Source organism: Choloepus didactylus, chromosome 6, assembly GCF_015220235.1.
Source record: "Choloepus didactylus isolate mChoDid1 chromosome 6, mChoDid1.pri, whole genome shotgun sequence".
Classification (NCBI taxonomy): Eukaryota; Metazoa; Chordata; class Mammalia; order Pilosa; family Megalonychidae; genus Choloepus; species Choloepus didactylus.
The window spans coordinates 7842948-7865617 of record NC_051312.1 but is presented as its reverse complement, the minus strand read 5'-3'; the positions used below and the strand labels follow the sequence as shown (position 1 = coordinate 7865617).

The window sequence follows — 22670 nt, the reverse complement described above, 5'->3', positions numbered from 1 at the left end:
TTCAGGCAGCATCTATTTCACGCACAGTCCAGTATGAGGCTGGCACTGAATGCCCAGGTGGCTGGCAGCTTGGGAGAGGGCACAGGAGGTAGGTGAGCAGCTCGGCTGGGGGCCCGCAGGCGGGAGTGGGCCTCTGAGACCGTTCAAGGAATCCCATGAGGCGAGGAGCACTGAACAGAAGCAGGGAGAAGGGGAACAAGGGACAGACAGAGGGTGTCTGGGAGGACAAACAGGACATGGTTGTGGAGGGAACTGAGTCGAGAAGTCTGCTGTCGTGCAGTCTACCAGGTGGAGGGCCCAGGAAGGGGAGGAGACCTCTCCTTCAAGCTTTCTGATCTTGGGCTTTGGGGCCCTTCACCAGCAGTAGTAGGAGCAGGGGTGGGGGGTGCCAGGAGACCCCAGAGACGAGAAATAGGAGGAGGGGGCAAGTCCAGGCCGACAGAGTAAGTTCTGGGGCAAGCATTTTATTTGTTAATACAAGAATAGAAATTCTGCAATAAATATCATCTAATAAATAACATCTTCAAATAAATAAATATTAATACAACAAACTTAGAGTCATGAGTGGGTGGGGCTGGGGGGCAGGGCCTGGGGGAACTGCCCCCCCACACCCCAAAATGCTACCACAATGTAAACTTTCAGGAAATCCTGTGGCTGTGGCTGGGAGTCCCCTCCCAGCCCGGCCAACCCACAGATACCCTGGGAAAGGGGTGGAGAAAGGCACCGGGAGGCCGGCAAGATTTTGCTAGCTTCCTTTTGCCACCCTGGGCCACCTGTTGCCTTGGTGACCCCTGGGTCCAGTCTGTCCCTGCTCCTCTGCTTTCAGTGTTACCTGTTCTGGTTTATAGGCCACCTCTGATGCAGACCCCACCTCTTCCATTTTTAAGCCCATCTCTTCCTGTTTGGACTGGCCTGTTTCTTGAACTGGATGTGTAGAGTTATTTGGAGTTAGGAGAGCAACACCCATCCAAGGAGAGCAGGACAGCCAAAGGGCTTCACCCCAGAAAGGCATGTACCACGGTGGCCCCCATCTCCATCCTCCAGTCCCACTTCCTGGAAGTGCTGCTTAGGAGGCTGGGTGGGCTCTGGTGAGTGGTGGGCAGGAAGCAGGAGGCTGTGAGGGCCTTCGCACCCCCAAACCACTTCAGGCTCCCTTGATCGATACTTCCTGTGGCAATGGGATGGGCCTATTGCATCTCTTCCCCAGACCTGCAGGACTTTGGGAGATGCAGGTGAGGGTGGGGGGGACAGGACTCATTGTATACCCCCCCACCCCAGTCCAGGGGAGAGCCAGAGGCTCATGGCTTCTGTCTTCTGGCTCAACAGGTGTGGGCACACAGGTTGCTCCCTCCCAGGGTGGGAGCCTGATTTCCAGGGGGAAGGGGAAGAGGAGGGTGGGAAAGGCCGGAGCTCAGAAGCCACGGGCCTCCAGGTGCAGGGCAACCGCAGCTGCTGGTGGCTGCATCTTCTTCTTGAGCCGGTTGAAGTCCTTGGCGGAGCGCCACAGCCAGGTCTGCAGCTCCTTCAGCAGCCAGAAGTCATCCATCTTCTGGAGGAAGTCGCTATGGGCAGGGCCGGGGGCCCAGGTGGGCTCCGTCCCGGGCAGAGGCTGCGGCAGTGGGTAACCCAGAGTCGCCATGACGCCAGCGATGCTGCCCAGCAGGCCCTGGAGGCTGGTGCAGAAGTGGGCGAGGCTGCGGCGCAGCTCGGCCGTGGCCGCCTGGCGGTTGAGGCCACGCAGGTAGCACAGGAGGTGGCTGTAGGCCTCGTAGTTCTGGGTCAGCCGCAGCTTGTCGTTGAGGCTTCGCCAGACTTCGAAGTTGACAGTGGCCCTGGGCAGAGTCTCTGCCTCCAGCCGAGGGGGGTTGAAGTCAGGCTCGTTGAAGGGGGGGCCCAGGTAGTTCAGCTGTGAAAAGGAGAGGGCAATGGGGAAGGAGGAGGGCCGAGCCGCCACGCGCCGAAGAGACACCCGTCCCCAGAGCTTCTATTTCGTGGCTCCCCTGAAACGGTTCATCTCCATGCTATGCCTCTCTGGTCCCAGGCCTCCCTAGGGCTCTCCAGCAAGGATGTCATTTGCACGGAGGTGACAGTTGAAGCAGTGGGGGTGATGAGCTCTCCCGTGGAGGAGGTGTAGAGAGAGAAGAGGATGCGGTAGACACTTGGGAAGGACCGTTGACCGGCAGGACGTGCAAGCCTTGGGAGCGCACCCAGTGGCGGAGAGGGCAGAGAGCAGAGGAGCCCCGGAAGGAGCCAGGAGGTGAGGCTGGAGAGGCAGAAGGTGGACCAGGAGGGCACAGGCACCAGGGGAGAGGAGCCCAAGAGGCGCAGGGCTCAGCAGTGTCACTGCAAAACAGAGAGCAAGGAGAGGGAGGGCTGAGCAAACACTGCTGGATCTGGCAAGAAGGAGAGCTGGCCGACCTTGGAGAGGAGCACTGCCGCAGACTGGAGGCCAGATCGTCGGGGGTTAAGGAGTGAGTGGGTGGAGAGGAAGTGGAGGCAGAGGGTGTAGACCACTCCTTCTAGAAATTTGGCAGGGAAAGCAGGGAAAGAAAACAGGTTGGGAACTAGAGGGGGTAGCAGAGTCAAGCAAAGGTTTTCTGGACCGGGAAACCAGAGAGAGACTGACATGTGTCGGAAGGCAGAGGGGCCACTGGCATCAAGCACCTTCCTTTGTCTCCTCAACATGCCCACCCAGTCCCCCCACTGAGGGAAGAAGGGGCAGAAGGGCGCTCACTAATGTCCCTGGAAGGGTTTGACCGGGCTGCAGGAGGCAGAAACTGAGGTCATCGCAGAGTGGGGCAGGAGGAAGGGTATGGAAGCCAGTGGGGGGAGGGGGACAGAGCCCTGGCCGACTCTCAGGGGAGCAGCCTGGGGCCCAGGGAAAGGGTGAGGGAGCCCGTCCTGGAAGCTGGGAGAAAAAGGGGCGAGGCTGGGATAGGCAAGGGCCCAGGGGGAGGTTCACACGCTGACAAGCACAGAGACAAACTAATTTCCTCGGTGTATCCTGGGGCTGGAGCCAGCTCCCCCGCCACCCTCCTCCTCTTTCTTTCCCTGGCTCCAGAATAGGGTCTGGGATGTAGAAGAGGAACACGGGAAGAGGGGGCCAGTTCCCCATGGTCCTCAGCTCCTCCGACCCTCCCTTCTCTCCTGGGCTCTCTGAACCCCTCCGACTGTCCCCAGATGCTGCAGCATAACCTCCTTCCACACCCCTGGCCCGGGTTCCCTGCAGCCCCCTTCCCCCGTGACCCTCTAGGAGGCCCAGCCGGGATGGGAGCGGCAGACGGAAGGGAGGCCATGGGTCCAGAGCAGGAGGGCCCCAGGTCTGGGGGCAGAGACGAGCTGGGACACAGGCATGGGGGGTGGGGCCCCTCCATCCCCACCCAGCCCCACCCGTGCAAGAGACACCACAACATGGGGTAAACAGAGGAGACTTCCCCGGCCCCCAGGGGGAGGCGGGCGGCCGGGACGGCAGCCAGTGGGCAGTGGGCCAAGGCGGGTGCAAGGCCTGCCCACATGCCTAGTCCCGGGGCCAAGGGTAGGGAGGAGGGGGGCCCTAAGAGGGAAGGGCAGCAGACAGGCCAGGCAGGAGACGGCTGGGAGCCACAGGCCCTCCCATCTCCCCATCACTCCCCATGACCCCCAACCAGTAGAGCTCTCTTCTCCCAACTCCTCCCATCCTTTGCCCAACTCCAAGACTCCAGGCTGCCCCGGATACTCACGTAGGTCCCCGCCAAGCTGCGGAGCTGGTGCTCCAGGTAGCGGGTGAGGTCATAGGTTTTCTGGATGGAGGGGCCAGGCCCTGGGTCCCCTGTGCGATTGAGGGCTGGCACTGTGGGGAGGTGCCAGAGCACTGTGCACAGGCAAGCTAGCATCCCCCACGAGTCCCCTGTGGACAGGATGGGCAAGAAGTGTGAGGGTGGGCCCAGGCCCAGGCGGGGGAAGCAGCTGGCAGCCCCTCAGGTGTCTGTCCCCACCTTGGGCTGGGAGGGGGGGTGAGGGTGGGACACCAGATGGGAGGCAGGGGGGATAGGGGAGGGGGAGTGCTGCTGGCCCGAGAAAGGGGGAGAGAGAGAGAGAGAGAGAGAGAGAGAGAGAGAGAGAGTGTGTGTGTGTGTGTGTGTGTGTGTAGGCATGTATGTGTTTGAGGATGAGGACTTGGCATGTGTGTGTGTCTATCTGTGTACCAGCAGATATTTAATCGTAGATTTGTGTGTCAACTAAGAAAGAGTCTTTGGCACACGTGTCAGTGTATGTGTGCCAACACGTATGTTTGTGTACATGGAGGGATGGGGCCAGGCCTAGGGGCAGTGAATCAGTCTTCCTGGGTTCCCTTTGTACCTCAGCCTCCTCTCCCAGTCCCTGGGCAGCACGAGGGGAGCCAAGGAGAGGGGAGGCAGCCCAGTCCAGGGCTGGTGAGCTGAGAGCAGCCCACCTGAAAGAGGGGCACGGGACAGAGGGTGGGGTGGGGGGCGCCGAGAACAGGAGTGCTGTAGGAGGCAGGGTTGACTGCGGGAGTTGGGACTCGGGCTGGCTTAGGTAGTCGGCATCGAGTATTTTCAAGGATTTGATTCCTAGGGTGGGTTAGTGCTCCCCCTCAGGGCTTGGCTGCAGTGGGGAGGTCTGTCCCCTTCTTACCTGGGGTATTGGGTAGGGAAGGGGACCTGAAGGAAGCAGACAGTGGGGACCGAGAGATGGGGGGAGGGAGGGTGCATCTGATGACTTGGGCGTGTCAGCTGATGGTGCTGGAGAGTCTGGGCACCCCAGGAGGCCAGGGGGCGATGCTGTGAGGAGGCTCTTAGGTGAGAAGCAAGGTCAGGAGCACCAGGCCAGGTTTCAAGGGCCACTGAGACTGGGTAAATCAACCAGGGTTAGGAAGGGTGGGGATCTAATTGATGGGCCAGGTCAGGTTTGAGCACTGGGTTACCTCTAAAGTTTTGGGTTAGTCGAGACTTGGGATTTGGTTGATTGAGCTTGGTTGAAGTTTGAATCCAGCAGGGGGATGTGGTTAGGTTTGGGCAAGCGGAGGGTTAGCTGGCCCTAAGGTTCATGAACGTGTTGACTTAGAGGTCAGATGTGGTGATGCTCAGTGTGTCATCAAGAGGCTCCCTGGGGTTGAAATCCTGGGTAGGTGTGAGGTTAGGGCTGGTTTCTTCTATTTATATTTCGCATTGTCAAAATTTTCTACAATGACATTTGTTGCTTTGATGATTAGAAATAAGTTGGACAGATTTACAATTTGTGCGTAGAGCTAGGACAGGGTTTGGAGCTAAAGAATTGCAGCTAGGTTAGGTTTAGAGTTCGTCACAGTGCTGAGTTAGGGTTTTAGAGAGGGTTATAAACTAGGAAGGCTTTGGGATCCAAATCGTGTAAAAAACACCTCTTAGAGAGTGGAGGGTCAGCTGGGGCTCCCACAGTGGCCCCCCTGCTCAGGTTTTCCTGAGGGAGTGAGGGGTCACCAGCCACAGGGACACCACTCTCTAGAAGAGGGGCTTTGGGTTTGAGGATATGTGTGTGTGCGGACTAAGAGCAGGGTCGGCTGTGACCTCTCCCCTCTCCCCCTTCCCATCTGCAGCCCCCTCAGTCATCCCCTCCATCTGGGCACCTCTGAGTGCCTTCCCATTGTCTGTTCTTCACACTCCCACCCCTCCTCTCGGGCTGCACTGGGGCAGCATCCTGTGGGTACAAAGTGGGCTTAGTTTTAGAGGTTGGAGACCTGCTGAGGTGGGCAGTGGTCCTCCCACTCATGAGGGGGCTTCCAGGATCGAGTTTGGCCTGGCTCGCGGTTAGGCTGTGCCAAGGGCCCCAGCTGAAGCCGGGGCGGAGTGCGGGGCTCGCCTCCTTCCCCCACCCTGCCTTGGGGCAGCCTGGCCAGCCCCACTTCTGGGACTGGGCTCTGTCTGCCCATGGGCAGGAGGGATGGCCGGAAGCCAGCTCCAGGCCTTGTTGGCCCCCTCCGCTTAGGGGCCCTGTGGGACATCCCTAGGGGGAAAGCAGCTTCCTACACGGGGACAGCAGGGGGAGAAGCCTTTGGATAAACAAGAGCTAAGTCATCTGGGCAGAAAAACGGCTCATGAAATTAACCAGACGAGGCTGGTGTTTCCAGGAATATTTCAGTTCTGAGGTAACTGTGTCAGTGCAGGCTGGGGGGCGGGTAGGGGGGAGCAGAAGGATCCGACTGACTGACCCACGGAGAGAACCAGGAGGGAGTCCCGTGAACCAGAGGCAGAAGCAGCTGGGTGAGGAGAAAGGGGAGGTAGGGCAGGGCTCTGCCATTACTTCGAAAGCTTCCCTCTCTGGGCCAGGAGGTGTTGCCCCCCATCTCAGGCAGGAAACCCGAAAACCATCTGGGGCAGAGACACCTGTGGTTGAGGTGGGAGCCCGGGTGCCCAGCCCAGCCTGTCAGCATCTCTAGGAGGGCGTCCTGGTGCCCTGGCCCTCCTCCTCTCCAGGGCTCAGTGGGTGTGCAGGTGGACCTGGCCGGTGGGGGCTGTGTCCTGGGCCTCTACCCCAGCCTGTCCCCTGGGCCCTGGCCCCTGGCCCGGCCCCCGCCCCAGCTCTGCCTCTGGCTGCTGCCCACTGATTGTTTACATGCCGTCTTCTCCCTGTGTTTATAAATCCGCTGAGCACGTGAGGAGCTAATGAGTGCAGCTCACGTTTCCTGCTGCAGCGCCCCCCAGCCCCTATCCTGGCCCCCACCCGGGCTGGCCCCTAATTCCATCCAGATCCCTGGGCCCTGGGAACTGAGGCCCCCCTCATGGACACACACACACACACACACACACACACACACACACACACACAGCCCACGCCAGCGCACGGCCACCCCAACCCGGCTGCACAGGCAGGCACACGGTGTGCACAGTCCCGGCCTGTCCCCACCACACTGACCTCACCCGGTGGGGGTGAGGGGCTTGGCCATGCCGATGTGCCAGGAAGGTCAGGGTCTGGGCCTGGGCCTGGTGGCTAAGAGCTGTGAGCATTGCAGAGGGCTGTGGGGTCAGTGGCCACAGGCTGGGACCAACTTCTGGGTGACCTCAGAATTAGGGGCATGGAGTGGTTTAGGGGTAGTGTGTACCCTGTGGTGTGAGAGCTAGGCATTGTGACTGTAGGACACCCCAAACACACACCAGGGTACCTCCCCCACACTGGGAAAGCCCACAGAAACCAACCATTTTTCCTTGCATCTCTGGGCTGGCTGCCCTCCCCGGGCTTCTCTCTCTCCCTTCTGCCCTTTCCTTGGTCCCTTTTCCCCCAGACCACTGGGAAGCAAGCAGCTTGGTGAGTGGGATAGCCAGGGCCAGGAAGTCAGGAGACCCAGCTTTGCATCAACCCAAGTGTGAGGTGGGCTTGCGCTGGGCACACTAAAGTTCCTCCCAGCTGCAACCACGGGGCTCCATCTCTGCTGTCTTCAGCATTCCCCTCCCTGCCCTTCTCTTCCAGTCTAAAGGACCAAAGAAGAAACCGGGCCCAGGGGGAAGCAGCGGCTGAGAGAGCAGCTAGTCCCCCCGCCCAGGCAGTCAGTATCTGCGTCAGGCTTAGGGCTTTGGTTTGGGGGAGAGGGTTCCTGATGCTGCTGCAGGAGAAACCCTGAAACCCAGGGTGCTGGAGTGAGTGGCAAGCGGGGTAAAGCCAGGGACCGCAAGACAGCCGGCTGAAAGCCAGAGGCAGGGAGAGGGGTGAAGGGAAGAGACCGGGCCAGAGTGGGGGTGAAATTGAAATCAAGAGTGTGCAAGCACGTGTGGGAGGGGCTGGGAGGGGGCGGGCAGGAGGCCGGTGTGAATAGGCAGGTGGGACTGTGAGGAATGTGAAGTGTCAGGAATAGAGGAGCTGGCGAGCAGGGGTGGCTGCAGAAGTGTAACCCGGACAGCAGTGCACCGGGCCATTTCACCAGCCAGGAGGGGCTGCTTCTTGGGCTGGTGGCCCACGGTGGCTGCCAACTCCGCCTGGTGCCTGATTCCTCCGCTGGCTGGGTGTGTGCTGCAGGCAGCAAGTGTGTGCGAGCGGTGGGGGAAGCGGGTGGGTCCGTCAGGGGAATGTGTACCTGAGCCCCCTGTGAGGGGCAATTGTGTGCTCAGGGCCCCAGCCAGCAGGTCTGGCAGGGCGGGTGGAAGCCGGCAGCCCTTCTGGGTCTGGGTCAGCAAGAGCAGGCCACAGAGAGGTGTGTCGGGTGTGCCCTCCCCCCCACCTCTGCACCCCCTAAAGCTCAGTCTGCTCCTGCCAATACTCTGCCGCCTCCCTCGCCCCTCCTGGCTGCCCCTGCGTCCCCGAGGGGGGCGGGGAAACAGAGACGGGGTCCTCTGGACTTGTGGGGTCTGTGGGGAGAGCTTCAGGAGCGCGCACGCTTGAGCGGCTGGGAAGGAAGATGAGGGAGCAGAGGGGGAAATCTGGAGAGGCCCGGGGACTTCGGGCTTCCCTCGGGGGGGGATGTGTGCGGCTGGCTTCCCCGCCGCCCCGCCGCTCGCCGGCGGCCCCCCCCCCCCGGGCAGTGACCTCTTGCTCCGACCCCCTCCCCGCGGCGGCGGTGCCTTCCCCCTGTGTGGCCCCGGCGCCCCTGGCCCGCTCCCGCCCGGTCGCTCCCTTCCCCGCGGCGGGGGCGAAGGCGGGGTCCCGGGCGCGGGGGCTCCGGGGCCCGGCCGGGCTGCTGCCCTTTCCCGCGCGTCCGCCCCCTGCCCGGGCCGCTCCCGCCCCCCGCACTAATCACTCCCAGGCCACGGCGGGCCGGGCCGGGGGGCTCGCCGCCGCTGCCGCCCCGCTGCCCGCCCGGCCCTACCTGCCGCCGGCTCCCCGGCCGCGGGCAGCATGGTGGGCTCCGGCCGGGCTACGCGCAGCGAGGACGCCGCGATTCCCGCGCCTCGGCCCGCCCGGCCCGGCCCGGCCCAGCCGGCTCGGCGCTGCCCTCCCGCCCTCCGCTCCTCCTCGCCCGCCTCTTTCCCTCCTGCCGCCTCCCCTCCCGGCGGGCCGCGGAGGGAGAGCGGCGCGGCCCGAGGTGTCGGCCTCCCTTGCCTCCCTCCGGCCCGGCCTCGGGCTCCCTCTCTCCCGTCCCCTCCCGTCCCCTCCCTCTTCCTCCCCGCAGCTCCCCTCCTCCCTCCGCGCCGCCGCTTCCTCCCGCAGCCTCGCGCCCCGCGCGGACTCGCCGCCCCGACTTTTGCGCGCGGCTCTCGGTCCACCGGGCTCCCGGGGACCCCACCTCGCCGGGTCGCCAGGTGGCCGCCTCCCCGGGTCTGCGGGCCGCCCGGGCCCCGCACAGCGCTCCCGGCCACCTCCTGGCCGGGCCGAGCGGACTCCAGGAATGCCGCGTCCCCGCCCGGCCCCCTCTCGAGGGCGCCCGGCCGTGCCTCCCGCTCTGGCCCGAGCCTTTTTGGCGGGGGCAGATCCCGGCTCCCCGGGCCGGCCCCGACGCGGGGCTCCCCCGGGCGAGGAGGACGGCCCCCGGATCTCGCGGCTCCTCGGCGGGGGCGGGGGCCGGGGCCTCGGACGCCTGGCTCCTACCTGCTCGGAGGTCCATGGGGCTGGGGACCGGGCCGGCCGGGCGCGGCTCCTCTCCCGGAGGCTGGCGGAGTGGGAGGGCGAGCCGCGGCTCCGGCGAGGCTTTAATAATCCCATCCGCCAGGCCCACTCGCAGGTTTTTTTCGCTCGGTTTCGGATTTTTTTTTTTTTCGGTGTGGGACATTCTGCAAACTTTTTTTTTTTTTTTTTTTTTTTTCTGACGTGTAAAGCTGTAACCACAAATTGTAGCGGCCCTCCCCGGGGTGGGGGGAGGAGGGAAGGGAGGGCTTCTGGGGCTCCTCTCCCTCCCACAACACCGAGGGGGGGTGAGGTGAGGCGAGGCTGCAGCGGTACCACCCTGGGCCTCCTGGAGGAGGGGGCGGGGAGGGCATCAGTCCGTCTGCAAACTCGGGCGCCAGCTAGGGGACTGAGCCGGAGGGTCCCCTTCTTTCCTTGGCCCTCGGCCTTGGCCTGGGGGCCGCCTGCCCCCTGCCCGGGGCCGGTCCCCTGTCCCACCCTACCTCTGCCTCCCCATCTCTAACCTTCCCTCCCCCTTCCCCTTGAGTAAATGCAATGACACATTCTCCCAAATGCCAGCAAGCTGGCCTCGCAGCAAGTGATGGTGTTTTTCCTGCTGCCCTTTGTCTGGGCCGACCGCCCCCTTGCCTTTTGTCCCGCCGCCTGTCCCATTTCCAAAAGCTGGGCGAAGTGAGGCGCTGGGGGGCTGGGGCAGGTGACTAAGCGGCTCACGGGGCTCCCCGGGAGGGAGGCAGAGGGCACGGCAGGCCCACTGCCCGGCTCGCAGAAGCGGGCACCGGCTGAGGCTTTGCCCCCCACGTTCACAAAGTTTTTCATTCTTCTCAGCCACCGGGGGAGAGAGAGAGCGCACAGGGTGGGGGGTTTGTAATTCATTAATCAGCACGCGGCTCCGGACCAGTTTCAACACCAGAGGCTCCGGGTGACTCAGCGAGAACTCTCCCATTCAAGGCGATGGACAGACCTAGAGTTCCCGCTCGGGAAACGCTTCCCCATAAAGCCATTTGGCATCCTCCTTCCTTTGGGGTTTGGGGTGGTTGGTTTTTTACAGCAGTGGGGTAGGGGTGGCTGGCGGTGGAGGTTCTCCCTCCTTCCTTCCCTCTGGCCCGACTGGGCCGTGGCCGCCCTGGATACCCGGGTGACCCAGAAGCCTCAACTGTCCTGGGAGGGTCCCCTGTCCTCCTCCTTCCTCCCGTGACAAAGGGCCCCCCCGGGGTCCACAGGGGAAACGGCTCTCATTACGGGCGGGCAGACAGCCCACTCGGTGATTTTTCTTGGGGGACAGTCATTCAGTCTGCAGGGCTTGGGTGCCCTAGAGCCAGGCCACCGAGTAAATCATTTGGTACTAAGTTGCTTTTTGTTGTGGTTGCTTATTTGTTGTTCCGAAGGGGGAGAGGCGGGGTGGACCAGCCTTGGAAGGTGAAGCCTGTCTCTGGAATAGAGTCGGAAGTCTTCGTCCCCCTCTCCCGCCAGGAGAGGGGAGTCTAGCCCCGGTGCCCCCTGAGAAAGGAGGGCACCCTGCCAGCCGGCTGCAGCCCCCCCAGCCTATGGGGCAGAGAAGCCATCCTGGCCAGAGCCGGGTTCCCAGGGCAGCGCTCCCCTCTTCTGCACCGCGAGAACCGAGGTGGGGGTGGGGGGGAGAAGTTTGTTTTCAATTACCTCACTGGAGTGGGACAGACTTTGTTGTTGGTGTTTTTTTTTTTTTCTTTCGTACTTTTTTTTTTTGAAACAAGGAGAAAAAGGGCTGGGAAAGGAGAGCTGGCCTGGGGTTGGGGGCAGGGGACTTTCTGAGGTGCCAGTAGCAGCTCTGATGAAACCTGCCTTGGAGGGGCCCTTTTGAGAAGTGCCCCGGGCCTCCCTCACCTCCCTCCCATTCCCCCCGCCCGCCCCACCCGCCAGGGCTCTGGCGTTTCAATGACATTCTTGGCGGGTGAGCCCCATGGTCTTTGGATGCCCATGCCAAGGTCAAGAAGGCCGATGCCCAGTGGGTGACTGGCACTGAGGTTGGCCAGGAGGGCCCCTAGCAACCACCCTTTTGGAGGATGGGAGCCCAGAAGAGAAGGGAGGCCCCTGGAGCCCTCTCTGGTGTGCAGCCTGCTCCTCACGGAGAGTCTGCACAGACAATGTGGTTTGTATTTGGCTGAGCCCCTCAGCACCTTATAAAGCACCTTGCTGAGTCAGGGAGAAAGCAGCCCCAAAGCGGGAGAAGAGGAGGGGGGGGGCCGGATAGAAGGGGGGAAGGGGAAGAGGGGGAGCTGGAGAGAGAGAGGGTGGAGGCCAAGGGGAGAGGAGTGAGGAGAGAAGGGACCAAGGAAGGAAAGAGGAGACACAAAGGCAAGAGGCAAATGGGTGGGAGTGAGAAAGACGGGAGGCGGGCGGGAGCTGGGGGAGGGGACGATGGGGGGGCTGGAGGAGGGAGAGGAACAGACTCTTGAGGTGGAATGGAAGGGAAGTTTACCCTGGTGGTCCCCCACCCCACCCCCCAGCAAACGTTCACTTTGGGCGTCCAGAGAGCACTGGTCTGCAGGAACTGGACTGGGCCTGCCTCTTGCAATGGAGACCCGGCCGGGTGGGGGTGGGGGTGAGTGGCTTTGCACGCAGCCCCCGGGCCCCCAGTTTGTCCTTGATTCTTGATGTTATGACCCCACAAGCTGGGAAAGCCATGCTCCCACTTCGCCTCTTGTCTGGACTTGCATCCCTGCCCTTTCCCCTCACCCGGTGGGGGCCGAGCCTCTCCCCTCCCGTTCCTACTGCCAAGGAGAAAATCAGCTATTTCCAAGCTGCCAGTGCCCCTCTGCCATGTCTGGGCAAAGGCAGCAGGCTAGGAACTGCCAGCTGGGGTGGGGTGGGGGCTGGAATAAAGACTTGCCTTGGTGCTGCCAAGTCCCCAAGTGGGGGTGGGCTGCTGGAATTTGGGGAAGAAGGAAGCAAAGGAGAAAGGGTTTCTGTGGGATGCAGTGGGACAGGTGGCTGCCCTCTGACTTCTGGCTGGGAGACCTCAGGAAAGTTCCTGCTCCCCTCTGGGTCTCAGTTCTTGCTAGGAGCCCTTCCAGCTCCAAGAAGCTGGGCTTGTGGGGGGCTGGGGGCAGGGGTTAGAGAGAGGAGGCTCCCACCCCACCCCTCAGCTCCAGATATGCATCCTTTGGGAGAAGAACAATCCAACTGTTCCTTGGCCCATTTTGCAGGCATCTCCTGAGCACCTGTGGAGTGCCAAGCCCTGTGCAGGATGCAGAGGACAAGGCAAACCCACCCCTGCCTTCAAGATTCTCAGTCTTGTGACCGGGAATACTCACTAAACCATCTGAGGTCAGTCCTGGGTGTCAGCATGCCTGCATCTCAGGCCAAGGAGGATGGTGCGGGCAGGAGAGGTCCCAGGAGTGGGAGTGGGGGGGTAGGGGGGCTTTGGGGGAGGAGCTTTACAGGTGGAGAGAAGTGAGAAGTGAGCAGACTGGGCCGGAAGGTGCTGGGTGGGATGGGCATAGCCCACGTGGCGCCCTGCATTGGGCAGAAGGCCCAGGCTTGGGTCAGGGTGCCTGGCCTCCAGCTGCCCAGTGTGGCCCTGAGACAAGCCCCCTCACCTCTGCCCTCCTCTCCCACAGGATGGTGGGAGAATTCAGTGAGCTGAGAAGGAAGAAACTTGTTTTCTGCCTTCTCTGGCCTTCTGGACTCTAGAACTTACCATCCCCAGAGGAGCTGGGGCTGTGGTAGGTGGCAGCTCAGGTCTAAGGGGTGTGGCTGGGTGGGGGGCAGGACTGGCACCAGGCGGTGACTCCAAGGCGGTGGGGATCAGTCAGTGTCAGTCCAGAGAGGGGCTAGTGTCCCACCCCTCCCTCCTTTCCTCTTTCCCCCCATACCTGGCATCCCCAGGGAAGGCTCTCCAGATGCCCCAAACCTCTGCACAGCTGCAGAATTGGCACTGAGGGGGCCTGGCTGGGGTTTCTGGATTCCTGAACTAGGGAATCCTTGGGTCTGGTCCCCTCCCGATGAGTGAGCAGAGTCTGGCGCTGGAAAAGTCACAGAGGTGGGGAGGAACATTCCCTAATTCATTCATGTGTGCACCAAACGTTCCCTGAGCACCTACTCTGTGCCAGCTGCTGGGGACAGAGAGGAGCCATAAGGGCCATGGGGTGGCAGGGATGGGGGCAGAAGGGTGCAGGGGCGACTCCACCAGCTGCTGCAACGCCTCGCGGTTCCCACTGGAGCTTGACTCCCTTGGGTCTCGAGGAAGGCATCAACAATGGCAGTTTGTATTAAGCGCTCAGCACAGAGGCATCAGGCACTGTGCTGAGACTGTCCCTGTCCCTTTCACTTACTCCTTACAGTAACCCTAGGAAGGAAGGACTGTTATGTCCCCATTTTACACACGGGGAAACAGAGGCTTGGTGAGGTGAAATCACTTGCCTGAGGTCACACCAGCTAGTACAGGGATGAACCTGGACCCAGAACACAGGGTGTCTGACTTTGGGGCTGCACCCTTCAGACCACACGGGCCCAAGTCTCAGGAGGTGGGGTGGGGGCCAGGGGGCAGGTGCTGAGAGTGGTCTTCGGAGGCAGCAGGGCCTGCCTGGGGGGACCCTGGCTGCGAGGGAGCTGGCCTGACCCAGCCCGTCTCCTCAGGATGCTAGCACGAGGCTCTCCTGCCCGCCCACCGCTGGCACAAACTGTGTGATGCTGGGTAAGGGTGAGACCCCCTGAGCACCCGAGTTCCCGCAGTAGAATTCTAGAGCCCACGAGCAGGGAGTTTAGAATCATGGGATGAGTACTGATCCAGGAGTTCGGCGGCAGCCTGCCAGCAGAACTGGGCTGGGCTGGGCTTGGTTTCCAGTAAAGGGAGGCTCATAGCCCCGCTGGGCTGCCAGGGCCAGAGGGGACCAGCCCTGGACCCCTTGGATTCTGCATCCCTAGGAGAGACTCCGCCCACTGCCGCGAGTGTGCGCCTCTGGTATGCGCGTGTGCAGGTGCGTGTGCAGGCATGGGTGTGCACAGGCGCCAGGGGCCACCCAGGGCAGGAGCTCGGGCACAGGCAGCAGGATGTGCACTTTCCCTTTCCCTCCAGTGAGCTGGAGCGCAGCAGCCCGGCCTCGCCCTGAGCTGGCCGTGATGTCAGTGGAAACCCCGGGGCAGAAGGGCCGCCTCTTACCTCAGCCATGGCCCTGCCCTGCCCCGGCTCCCCCACCCACATCTGGACCAGCTCAGACCCTGCCAGAGGATACCTGCCCCCCGACCCCCGCCCGGCTCCCACTGCCCCAGTGAAGTGAGAGAGCAGCCGAGGGGAGCCGGGTCCTGCTACCCACTGCACCCCATCTCCCCATCTGCCAGGACGTCGGGGCGTGGGAGGCGGGCAGGGGCAGAAGGGCTACCCCAGGTGCTTGGCTCCTCCCCAGCCCGCCATCCTCCCGGGATGTTCCATCGTCCTGGCCAGCCCATGCCGCAGGCTCCGTGACTCCGTCTCCCCTGGCAGAGTGGGGTTACGTCTCCCTGGGCTGGGAGATCCTTATCCTGCCCTGCTGAGTCACTGCCGGCTCCTCCCGCCCTCCCCCTCCCTCCCCGCTGGCCTCCCCAACTTGGGCTGCTCCTTCTGCTCCAGACTGTCTGGGCTCCTTAGGGGCCCTGGGGTCAGGGATGGGATGCCACCTTCCCAGGGGTCATCCCTGTGCACCCCCACCCTGTGCCACACCAGCCGGCCCAGCACTGTTGGGAGAAGGAGGGCTCCGTGGTAAAGAGAGAATGTCAGCTCCCCACAGACGAGCTGGGAGACCTTGGGCAAGTCCCTCCAGCCCTTGGCACCTCGGTTTTCTCCTCTGTAAAGGGAGCCGATGACAGTAGTCCCTTCCTCAGAATAAGGGATGATGAAGTTCACAGAGGTCAAATCTCTGGCACTCAGAGATGTTACCTATCACTGTCACCTGCCCTCCACACCCAACCCCTCCTCTCTGTCTTTGCTAATGTGTCCCCTCTGTCTAGAATGCCGCCTCCCCCTCGCAAGTCCCTGGCCTCTAAACCTCTAACCTCTGTTCCTTCCGTTTTCCCGAAGCCTCTCCCCATCACCCCCACTCTGACCCCCAGCAAGGGCACAGCCACAGAACTCTCAGAGGCCCTCGCGGGTTCCACCTTGTGTTACAGCCACATCTACACGCAGTCCGTGACTCCTCAAGGATTTTTCATCCCAGACAGCATGTCCCGGGGCTCAGCACGGGGAGGGAGGGCCAGAGGCGGGGCAGACCCTCAGGGCACATGCCACCAACCCTTATGTCTCATTCTGGGCTCTCGGGCTGTCTAGAGGACATGGATGGTCTGGTCCCCACACCCATGGGCCTCTTTCTTAGGTTCAGCAGCCATCTACAGGGGAGGTGGCTGGATGCCTCCTGGGCCCCCTCAGCAGCTGGCATGTCAGCGTCTCAGCTGAGCCTCGCTCCGACCCCGGAGGCCCGGCAGGCTGACAGGCGGCTTTTCAGTGGCACCTCTAAGCTTTCTGATCCCTCTGGGGTTTCTTGCTGAACTGGAGGTTGGAGGAGGACTGCCCTCGGGTGCCCCGGTCTGCACCAGCCTCCCAGCAAGCCACCTCACTGCTCAGTGCCTCTGCCTGTCCCAGAGGGCTTGGGGCCCCTGGTGAGCAGGGCGTGGGTCTTCTAGGCGCACAGTCAGGCAGGGGCGTCGGCATATGTAGGAGGAGCTCCAGTCTGCCTTTGGGAGATGCCTTGACCCCACAGGCGGGAGGGCTGCTCCCCCACAGCCCCTGGTCCCAGGTCAGCGGCTCCCCTCTTTCTGCCCTTTGGGGAACCTTCCTTGGCACCTCCTACCCCCTTGGACCCCTTCCACCCTCCTTGCTCAGCCTTTTGTACACCTTAAGTTCCTCTTTCATTTGACACGTTTGGTAATGGCTAACGGCTGAGCCTAAATGTGTCCCCTGAGCACTCACCAACTGTCTAGCACTTAAATAAAAAGATGGCGTCACTTCATCCTCTGGAGGTAGGTGCTCTCCTAGTTGTCATTCGACTGCGGGGAAACTGAGGCCCAAGGTCAGGTCCCCTAGTCAGTGGATCATGGAGCAGGCAGTCTGGCTCCGGAGCTCCCTGATTCCTAATTAGAAACCCCCCACACACACCTCTCCCCAGATCCCTGAAATCCTTTTCCCCCAACTACACTGCAGGAAGCCCGTCTCAGTCAGAGGGAACATTTTCTCTGCCCTGATCCCCCTGTGGGGTCCCGGCACCGGGCACAAAGCTGGCAGCCACAGGTGCTGCCTTGACCCTAACAGAGGGGGAGCAGCGTCCTGGGATTGGGACTGGGCATGGTGTCTGTCTCCCTCTGCTGGTCCCTTAGGGGACAGCCTGGCCAGGACGCCTTACCCAGAGCCGGTGGCACCTAGGTCTCCCCCAAACTGTGGATGCCAAATGCTGGGGGGTTGAGGTAAGGGCCTCTGGGACTCAGGCCAGGCTCCAGCCTCCAGGAACCCCGACATTGCTTCCTGGGGTCCCTGCTGCCAGAAGCCTACCTCCAACAGGGGCGCTGAGGGGTGGCTGTCTCCCCGCCGCCTTCCCCAGGGGACAGCAGTTCCCAAACAGCCTCCTCCTCCTAACCCATGAATGGAGCTGTCATCCACGGATTTATCTAAACCTTTTGTGAAGCTATTTATATTTCCAGCCGAGCCCACATCTTGGGATAATGAATTCCATCGGTGTCCTCCCCTGCTGGGTGAAGCACGCTGCCTTTGATTTGTCCTAAACTTACCTCACTCGCGCTCCAAGGGGGCCCTGTAACTCCAACACACCAGGTTTTGGTGAATAAGCCCTTTCCATTCCCGTTGTGGGTTGGAAAAAATTCCATCCCATCTCCTTTCACCTCCGTCCTGGCAGATTGAAGAGGACTGCTCGCTCATTTTTGCATGGGGCTCGGCCTCGTGGGCACACCAGACATTTTGTCCCAGCCTCTGGCAACTCGTGAGGAAGATGGGGACACAGAGGGCCCAGAATTGTGGGGCGGCCCCTGTGGGGGCTCCTAGCAACCACCCCCCACCCCCTTACGCCTGGGGCTGGCTCTTCTGCCCCCAGCAGAGAGTCCCTGGAGTATTTTCCAGTTTCTGGACCCCAGGCCTTTTCTCTGGGTGGGCTTTCCTCCAGGCTTCCTAGCGGGCATTGGCCCTGACTTGGTCCAAGCCGAGGACTTCTTTTGCTCCCAGTTCTGACCCCTTGATCCCAGTGGAGATGCTGGGACCCAGCCATCCTTGTGATGGTGGCACTCACGGTCTAGTCTAAGAGCTTCATGAACACGCACACAGGTGACCCCTCAGCGGCCCTTCCAGCTAGGGAGGAGGAAACCGAGCCTCAGAGGGCAGCAGCAACTTACGGGATGGGGTCAGGGTCAGCCTGGACAGGCTGGCACCACGGACCCCACTCTCCATTCCACAGACCATCCTGGGCTTTCTGGGTCCTGTGTTCTTCAGTCGCTCAAGGCGTCTTCTTTACACCCCTGCTGAGTGCCCAGCACCGTTCCGACGGCCAAGAGAAAGGCCGGGGAACGAGGACAATGTGGGCAGGGCTTGCCAGCAGGGACTGGCAGCACTGCAGCATGCCAGGAGGTCCTCACCAGTGGGGCGTGTAGTCTCCCCCGGCTCGGTGCCCAGGGCTGCCCTGCCCGTGTGGTCACCCCCGAGTGACCAGTCGAATACCATTTTCTGTGTGTGCAGTGGCTAGAAAAGGTACGGAGGCACTGCCTTAGGGACCAGAGCAAGACAAAGCAGAGTGAATGCCCAAGCCCTGAACTCCTCTGCCCTTCTGCCTTTTAGTCACCCCAATCTGGCAGAACCCCAGCCATGAGCAAGCCCCGCCTCTGCTCTCGGGTCGACAAGGAGGGCCACGGAGGACATCCCACCGTGGGACCAAATGGCATCTGCCAAATCGTTCTCATTGTACCAGATTCAATAGTGTCCCCCCAGAAGTCACGTCGATCTGGAACCTGTGAATGTGACCTTATTTGGAAATAGGGTTTCTGCAGATGCTATCAAGATGAGGTCATGCTGGGATTGGGGTGGGCCCTGAGTCCAATATGACTAGTGTCCTTATAAGAAGAGGGGAGTTTGGAAACACATGCATACACACACACGGACACAGAGAGGCCACGTGAAGACAGAGGCAGAGAGTGGAGTGACATGTCTACAAGCCAAGGATTACCTACAGCCACCAGAGGCTGGAGAGAGGCAGCCTCTGTTCCTCCCCTAGAGCCTCTGGAGGAGCTGGGCTCTGCCAACACCTTGACTTGGATTGCTGGCCTCTAGAACCATGTGAGAACACATTTCTGTTATTTTAAGTCACCCACTTTGTGGTCATTTATTTCAGCGGCCCTGGGAAACCAATGCACCCATCAACTGCCATTAGCTCCTCAGCCAAGGTGCTTTTCCGTTCAGCTCCTTTCCCCCGCACACCTCCCTCCCACCACTCCTTCCTCCAGGAAGCCCTCCTTGATGCCCTGCCCAGGTCCACCTAATGACACATGCTCCTCACCCATGTCTGTCATTCTTGATCCATCTCAAAGGTGTCATCTCAAATTTATTTTGGTGACTCCTTGACTAGACTGTGGCCCTTGAGCTCAAGGACCTTTTTTGGCCCTTTGCCACCGTACCAGAAAGGGTCCAGCACGGGGCTTGGCACTCAGAGGGTGCAGCTGTGCCACAGCTCAGGCTTCCGTCTCAGAGCCACGGCCTCAGCTGTCCCCTTGACCTGGGACGCCCCCCCCCCCCCCACAGGTGTCTGCAGGGCTCTCTCCCTCTTCCCTTCAGGTCTTTGCTCAAATGTCCACTCTCAATGAGCTGGAATCGCAGCCTTTCTGCCCCGGCACTCCCTGTCTTCCCTTCTTCCTTTCCCCGTAGCATTTACTACCTGGGATACTGTCGTGTACTTGTTTATTTTGTTGTCTCTCCCCACTAGAGTGAAGACCCCATGAGAGCAGGGATTTTGTCCCATACTTAGAAAATTGCATTTGATAAGGGCTAAATGAATGAATTACTGAGCTCCAAGGTCCTGAGCTTTGGGGTTCCTGTGACTTCAAACCTAACCAATTGGGTGGGGACTTTGAGAAGCGGTAGTTGAAAGGGAAGTCATTTTTCCAATAGATAATTATTTTGTTAGTTTGAAATGGTGACCACCTCCCTCCATTCTCCACCTGCCATGTGATCCCCTCCCCCCATTCCCACATGCCTCCGTGCTTACCTCCTTGAAGGCACGTCTAATGTGGGGAATGGCAAAGATACAAAATTTGGGGGTTTGAAAGAATCCTGAGAGAGTATCTCATGCAACTCCCTCTTTTTATGGAGAGGAGACCGCGGCCCAGAGTGGGGCCTTGACTTGCTTGAGGCCGTCTATGAGTAGGGCCTGACTTCCAGTGCAGACCTCACCTCTTTTGCTCTCCAAAGGGTTCCCGATAGCTCCGAGCCCCTCACCCCCCACTGTGCGTCCTCCCCTCTGGACCTGTGGTGGGTGCTGGCTATGCCAACGACAAGCCTGGAGAGGCCCCCTGGCCTCAGATTGGGAAGCTCCCTTCCAGCCCCCGAGCCGGGAGTGGGGTGCGGTGGGGGGGGTGGAGGACAGCCACTTACAGCTCCTCTCCAGGGCCATAGGCAGCTGAGGGGCCCCTTCTGGATAGGAGCACGTCAGGGTGGAAGGAACCTCAGTGAACATCTCCTGCCCTCTCCCTGTCACATCACACAGACAAGGAAATGGCCCCAGAGGCAGGGAGGGACTTGCACAGAGTCACACAGCAAAGGGTGAAACCCAGACTAGACACCCAGGCCCCCTGACTTCCAGCTCCAGGCTCTGTTTGGTTGCTGAGGCCTTCAGAAGGTCCAGATGCAGGAATGGAAGTGGTGGTGACTGTAGGACGATTCATTAGGGGTCTCCCTTCCCCTCTCCCTAGACCTCAAGGCCACGGGACTCTAAGACTCCTGGGTGTCAGGGGCAGAAACGGGGCGGGGTGGACACTCAGCTCTCCCTCCCTTGCCTTCCAGGAGGAAACCTTGGTATCTATCTCCTGTTCTAGCTGGGCTGCTCTGGTAATGGGTTTGGGGGCAGAGGTGGAGAAGTCTATGCTGATTTACATCAGGAAAAAAAAGAGGAAGAGATCCAGAGAGGGAGGAGAAGGTAAGGAAGAGAATAGCTGATGCCACAGTTTTTTTTTTTGCTTTTGTTTTTTTTAATAGTGTGGGGATAGCTATTGTAGGGGAAAGAGTGAAATTGTGGACAGAGGGTTGGAGGTTGGATTTGTTTCTCTCACCATAACCCTGTGCTAAGAGTGACAGCGAGGGAGCTCAGCTTTATTTATTCAATTAACGCAAGTTTACTGTCTGCCAAGGGCCAGGCCCTGTACAGGGATACAGCAATGAACCAGGAACACACAGCCTTCACCCTCACGGAGCTGACGCACCAGTGGGGAGGACGGACGCTAGATAAGCGAGCAAACATATGAACTAATGTTGAGTTGCCATATAAGTGCTGTAAGAGGAAGCAAAGGCTTAGCTAGCACAGAGATCCCAAGTAGTCGGAACAGCATGTGCGAAGATGCTGAGGTGGAAAAGGATGTAGGGGGTTCAGGGAACTGCCAAGGCCAGTGTGGCTGCACGTGGCCCTCAACAAGAGAAAGGCAGGAGACAGGTGGAGCGATGGGGGCGGGGGGGACGGAGAAGGGGGTGTGCTGGCTCCTGCAGGTTTAGGTTAAGGAGTTTGGTCTTTGTTGTAAGTATGGCAGTCTGCAACCCCTGGAGAGTCTAAGCAAGGGAGTGGCATGACATGATCTACATCTTAAAATAGTCATCTTTGCTGCTGTACGAATGATGAAGGCAGGAGACCACTCAGAGCTGTTACCAACATCCAGGCAAGAGGTGATGGAGGCCTGGGCCAGGGGGCGTGGAAGTGGGGATGGGCGGATCTGCCACTTGTTTGAGAGGTGGGATGGTCGGGACTTGCTGAAGGACTGGAGTCGGGGTGAGGGAGAGGGTGGGGTCAGAGATGACTCCCAGTTTACTGACCTGCATGTGTGGGGAAAGGTGGTGCCACTTGCACTGATCCCTCTGGAAAGGAAAGAGTAACCTCCCCAGTGTCTCAGGAAGGGGGTAAGGGAGAAACAAAGTGGACTCCAAAATTGCAGGGCAAGGGGTCTGGGGACAAACAGTCTCACAGCTGACAGGGCCAGAGGGGTGAGGCATGGGCCACCCTAGAGGGAAGCAGAGCTGTCCAGGGCCCTTCCAAGAGCCACAAAATGTCTTGCTTTTGCTTCACAATCTAGAGGTCAGGAGGCCATCCCTGGCCTCCTCTCCACTTCATGCACGGGAGGCGGGGGGACACGACCGGGCCCAAGGAAAAGGAAGACACCCCCCCCCCAGCTGAGGAAGCCCTCCTGTGACACAGTCCCGCGGTCTTTTTAAAAAGGATCACAGAACCACCATTCCACCATGGTGAAAGCCTTCCTAGCCCGGCAGCCCACCCCTCCGCAAGGCTCAGGGCCCACTTCCCTCCCCACGAGGCGGAGCCAACGCCCCGCGAAGCCTTTCCTCCTGCTCTTCTCTCTGCAGGATACACCCGCCTACCCCTTTCCGTCCCAAGAATCTTCCTTCCTTCTTTCTGGGATCAACGAAGTGCCACCTCCTCGAAGCCAGAACGAACAGCCGCTTCCCACCCTGGCTCCTGCAGCGAGTTGCTTTAACCTCTAGTCAGAGCTGGTGGTTGCTGCGTGGGTCCGACTCCCCGCGTTGCTTCAACCCCCGCATTCCCCCGACAGGCGCCCGGGAAATCAATCCGTCCTAAGTCAGTGACCCAGGCAGGCTCGCCCCCACAGCTCCGGACTCCAAGTCCAGTGCTCGCTCCGCCGCACCAGGAACCTCATGCCCGGGGACGCGTCCTCTGCTCTCCGCCTTCCGCCGAGCGGCCCCGCGCTCCCTAGCCGCGGAAGGGCGGGTCTGGAGCGGGAGAAACCTCAGGCGCGGCGCCGCGGCGCCCCAGGTCACGTGACAGGGACCCGCGCGGAGAGGGACTCCGTCACGTGATGCCGGCGCCCGAGAGCGTTGTTCTCACGTGACGGCGGCGCCCGCGTGTGGACCAATGAGGCGGGGGCGGGGCCGGGAGGGGCGGTGCGCGGGAAGGGAGCCCAGGACCCCGGCGGCG

The 22670-nt window shown here is 60.9% G+C and overlaps 1 protein-coding gene and 1 long non-coding RNA gene across 4 annotated transcripts; one reads left to right on the top strand and one right to left on the bottom strand.

Annotated features, from left to right (window-relative positions):
* Positions 1 to 458: 458 nt before the first annotated feature.
* Positions 459 to 9610, bottom strand: CLCF1 (cardiotrophin like cytokine factor 1). Of its 3 annotated transcripts, none has more exons than XM_037838010.1 (3): positions 9490 to 9610; positions 3720 to 3886; positions 459 to 1906 (listed from the first exon to the last, which is right to left on the bottom strand). In XM_037838010.1, exons 1-3 carry the CDS (start codon positions 9503 to 9505, stop codon positions 1412 to 1414), a joined length of 678 nt encoding a protein of 225 aa, XP_037693938.1. In that variant the 5' UTR covers positions 9506 to 9610; the 3' UTR covers positions 459 to 1411. The 3 variants fall into 3 exon arrangements, with proteins under 3 accessions (XP_037693938.1, XP_037693940.1, XP_037693939.1); XM_037838012.1 differs by lacking the exon at positions 9490 to 9610 and adding an exon at positions 6889 to 8148; XM_037838011.1 differs by lacking the exon at positions 9490 to 9610 and adding an exon at positions 6360 to 6615.
* On the top strand, positions 2036 to 22653 carry LOC119535702. The gene is made up of 5 exons (XR_005217275.1): positions 2036 to 2257; positions 12708 to 12828; positions 20522 to 20654; positions 21251 to 21391; positions 22082 to 22653. It is a non-coding gene; the product is annotated as an uncharacterized LOC119535702 (long non-coding RNA).
* Positions 22654 to 22670: the final 17 nt, after the last annotated feature.

What these genes read in the sequence shown, in the direction of transcription:
- CLCF1 (XM_037838010.1), bottom strand. An exon ending in GCAGCTTGGCGGGGACCTAC is followed by an intron (nt 1,907 to 3,719) that starts GTGAGTATCCGG and finishes TCCTTTTCACAG; the next exon opens with CTGAACTACCTGGGCCCCCC.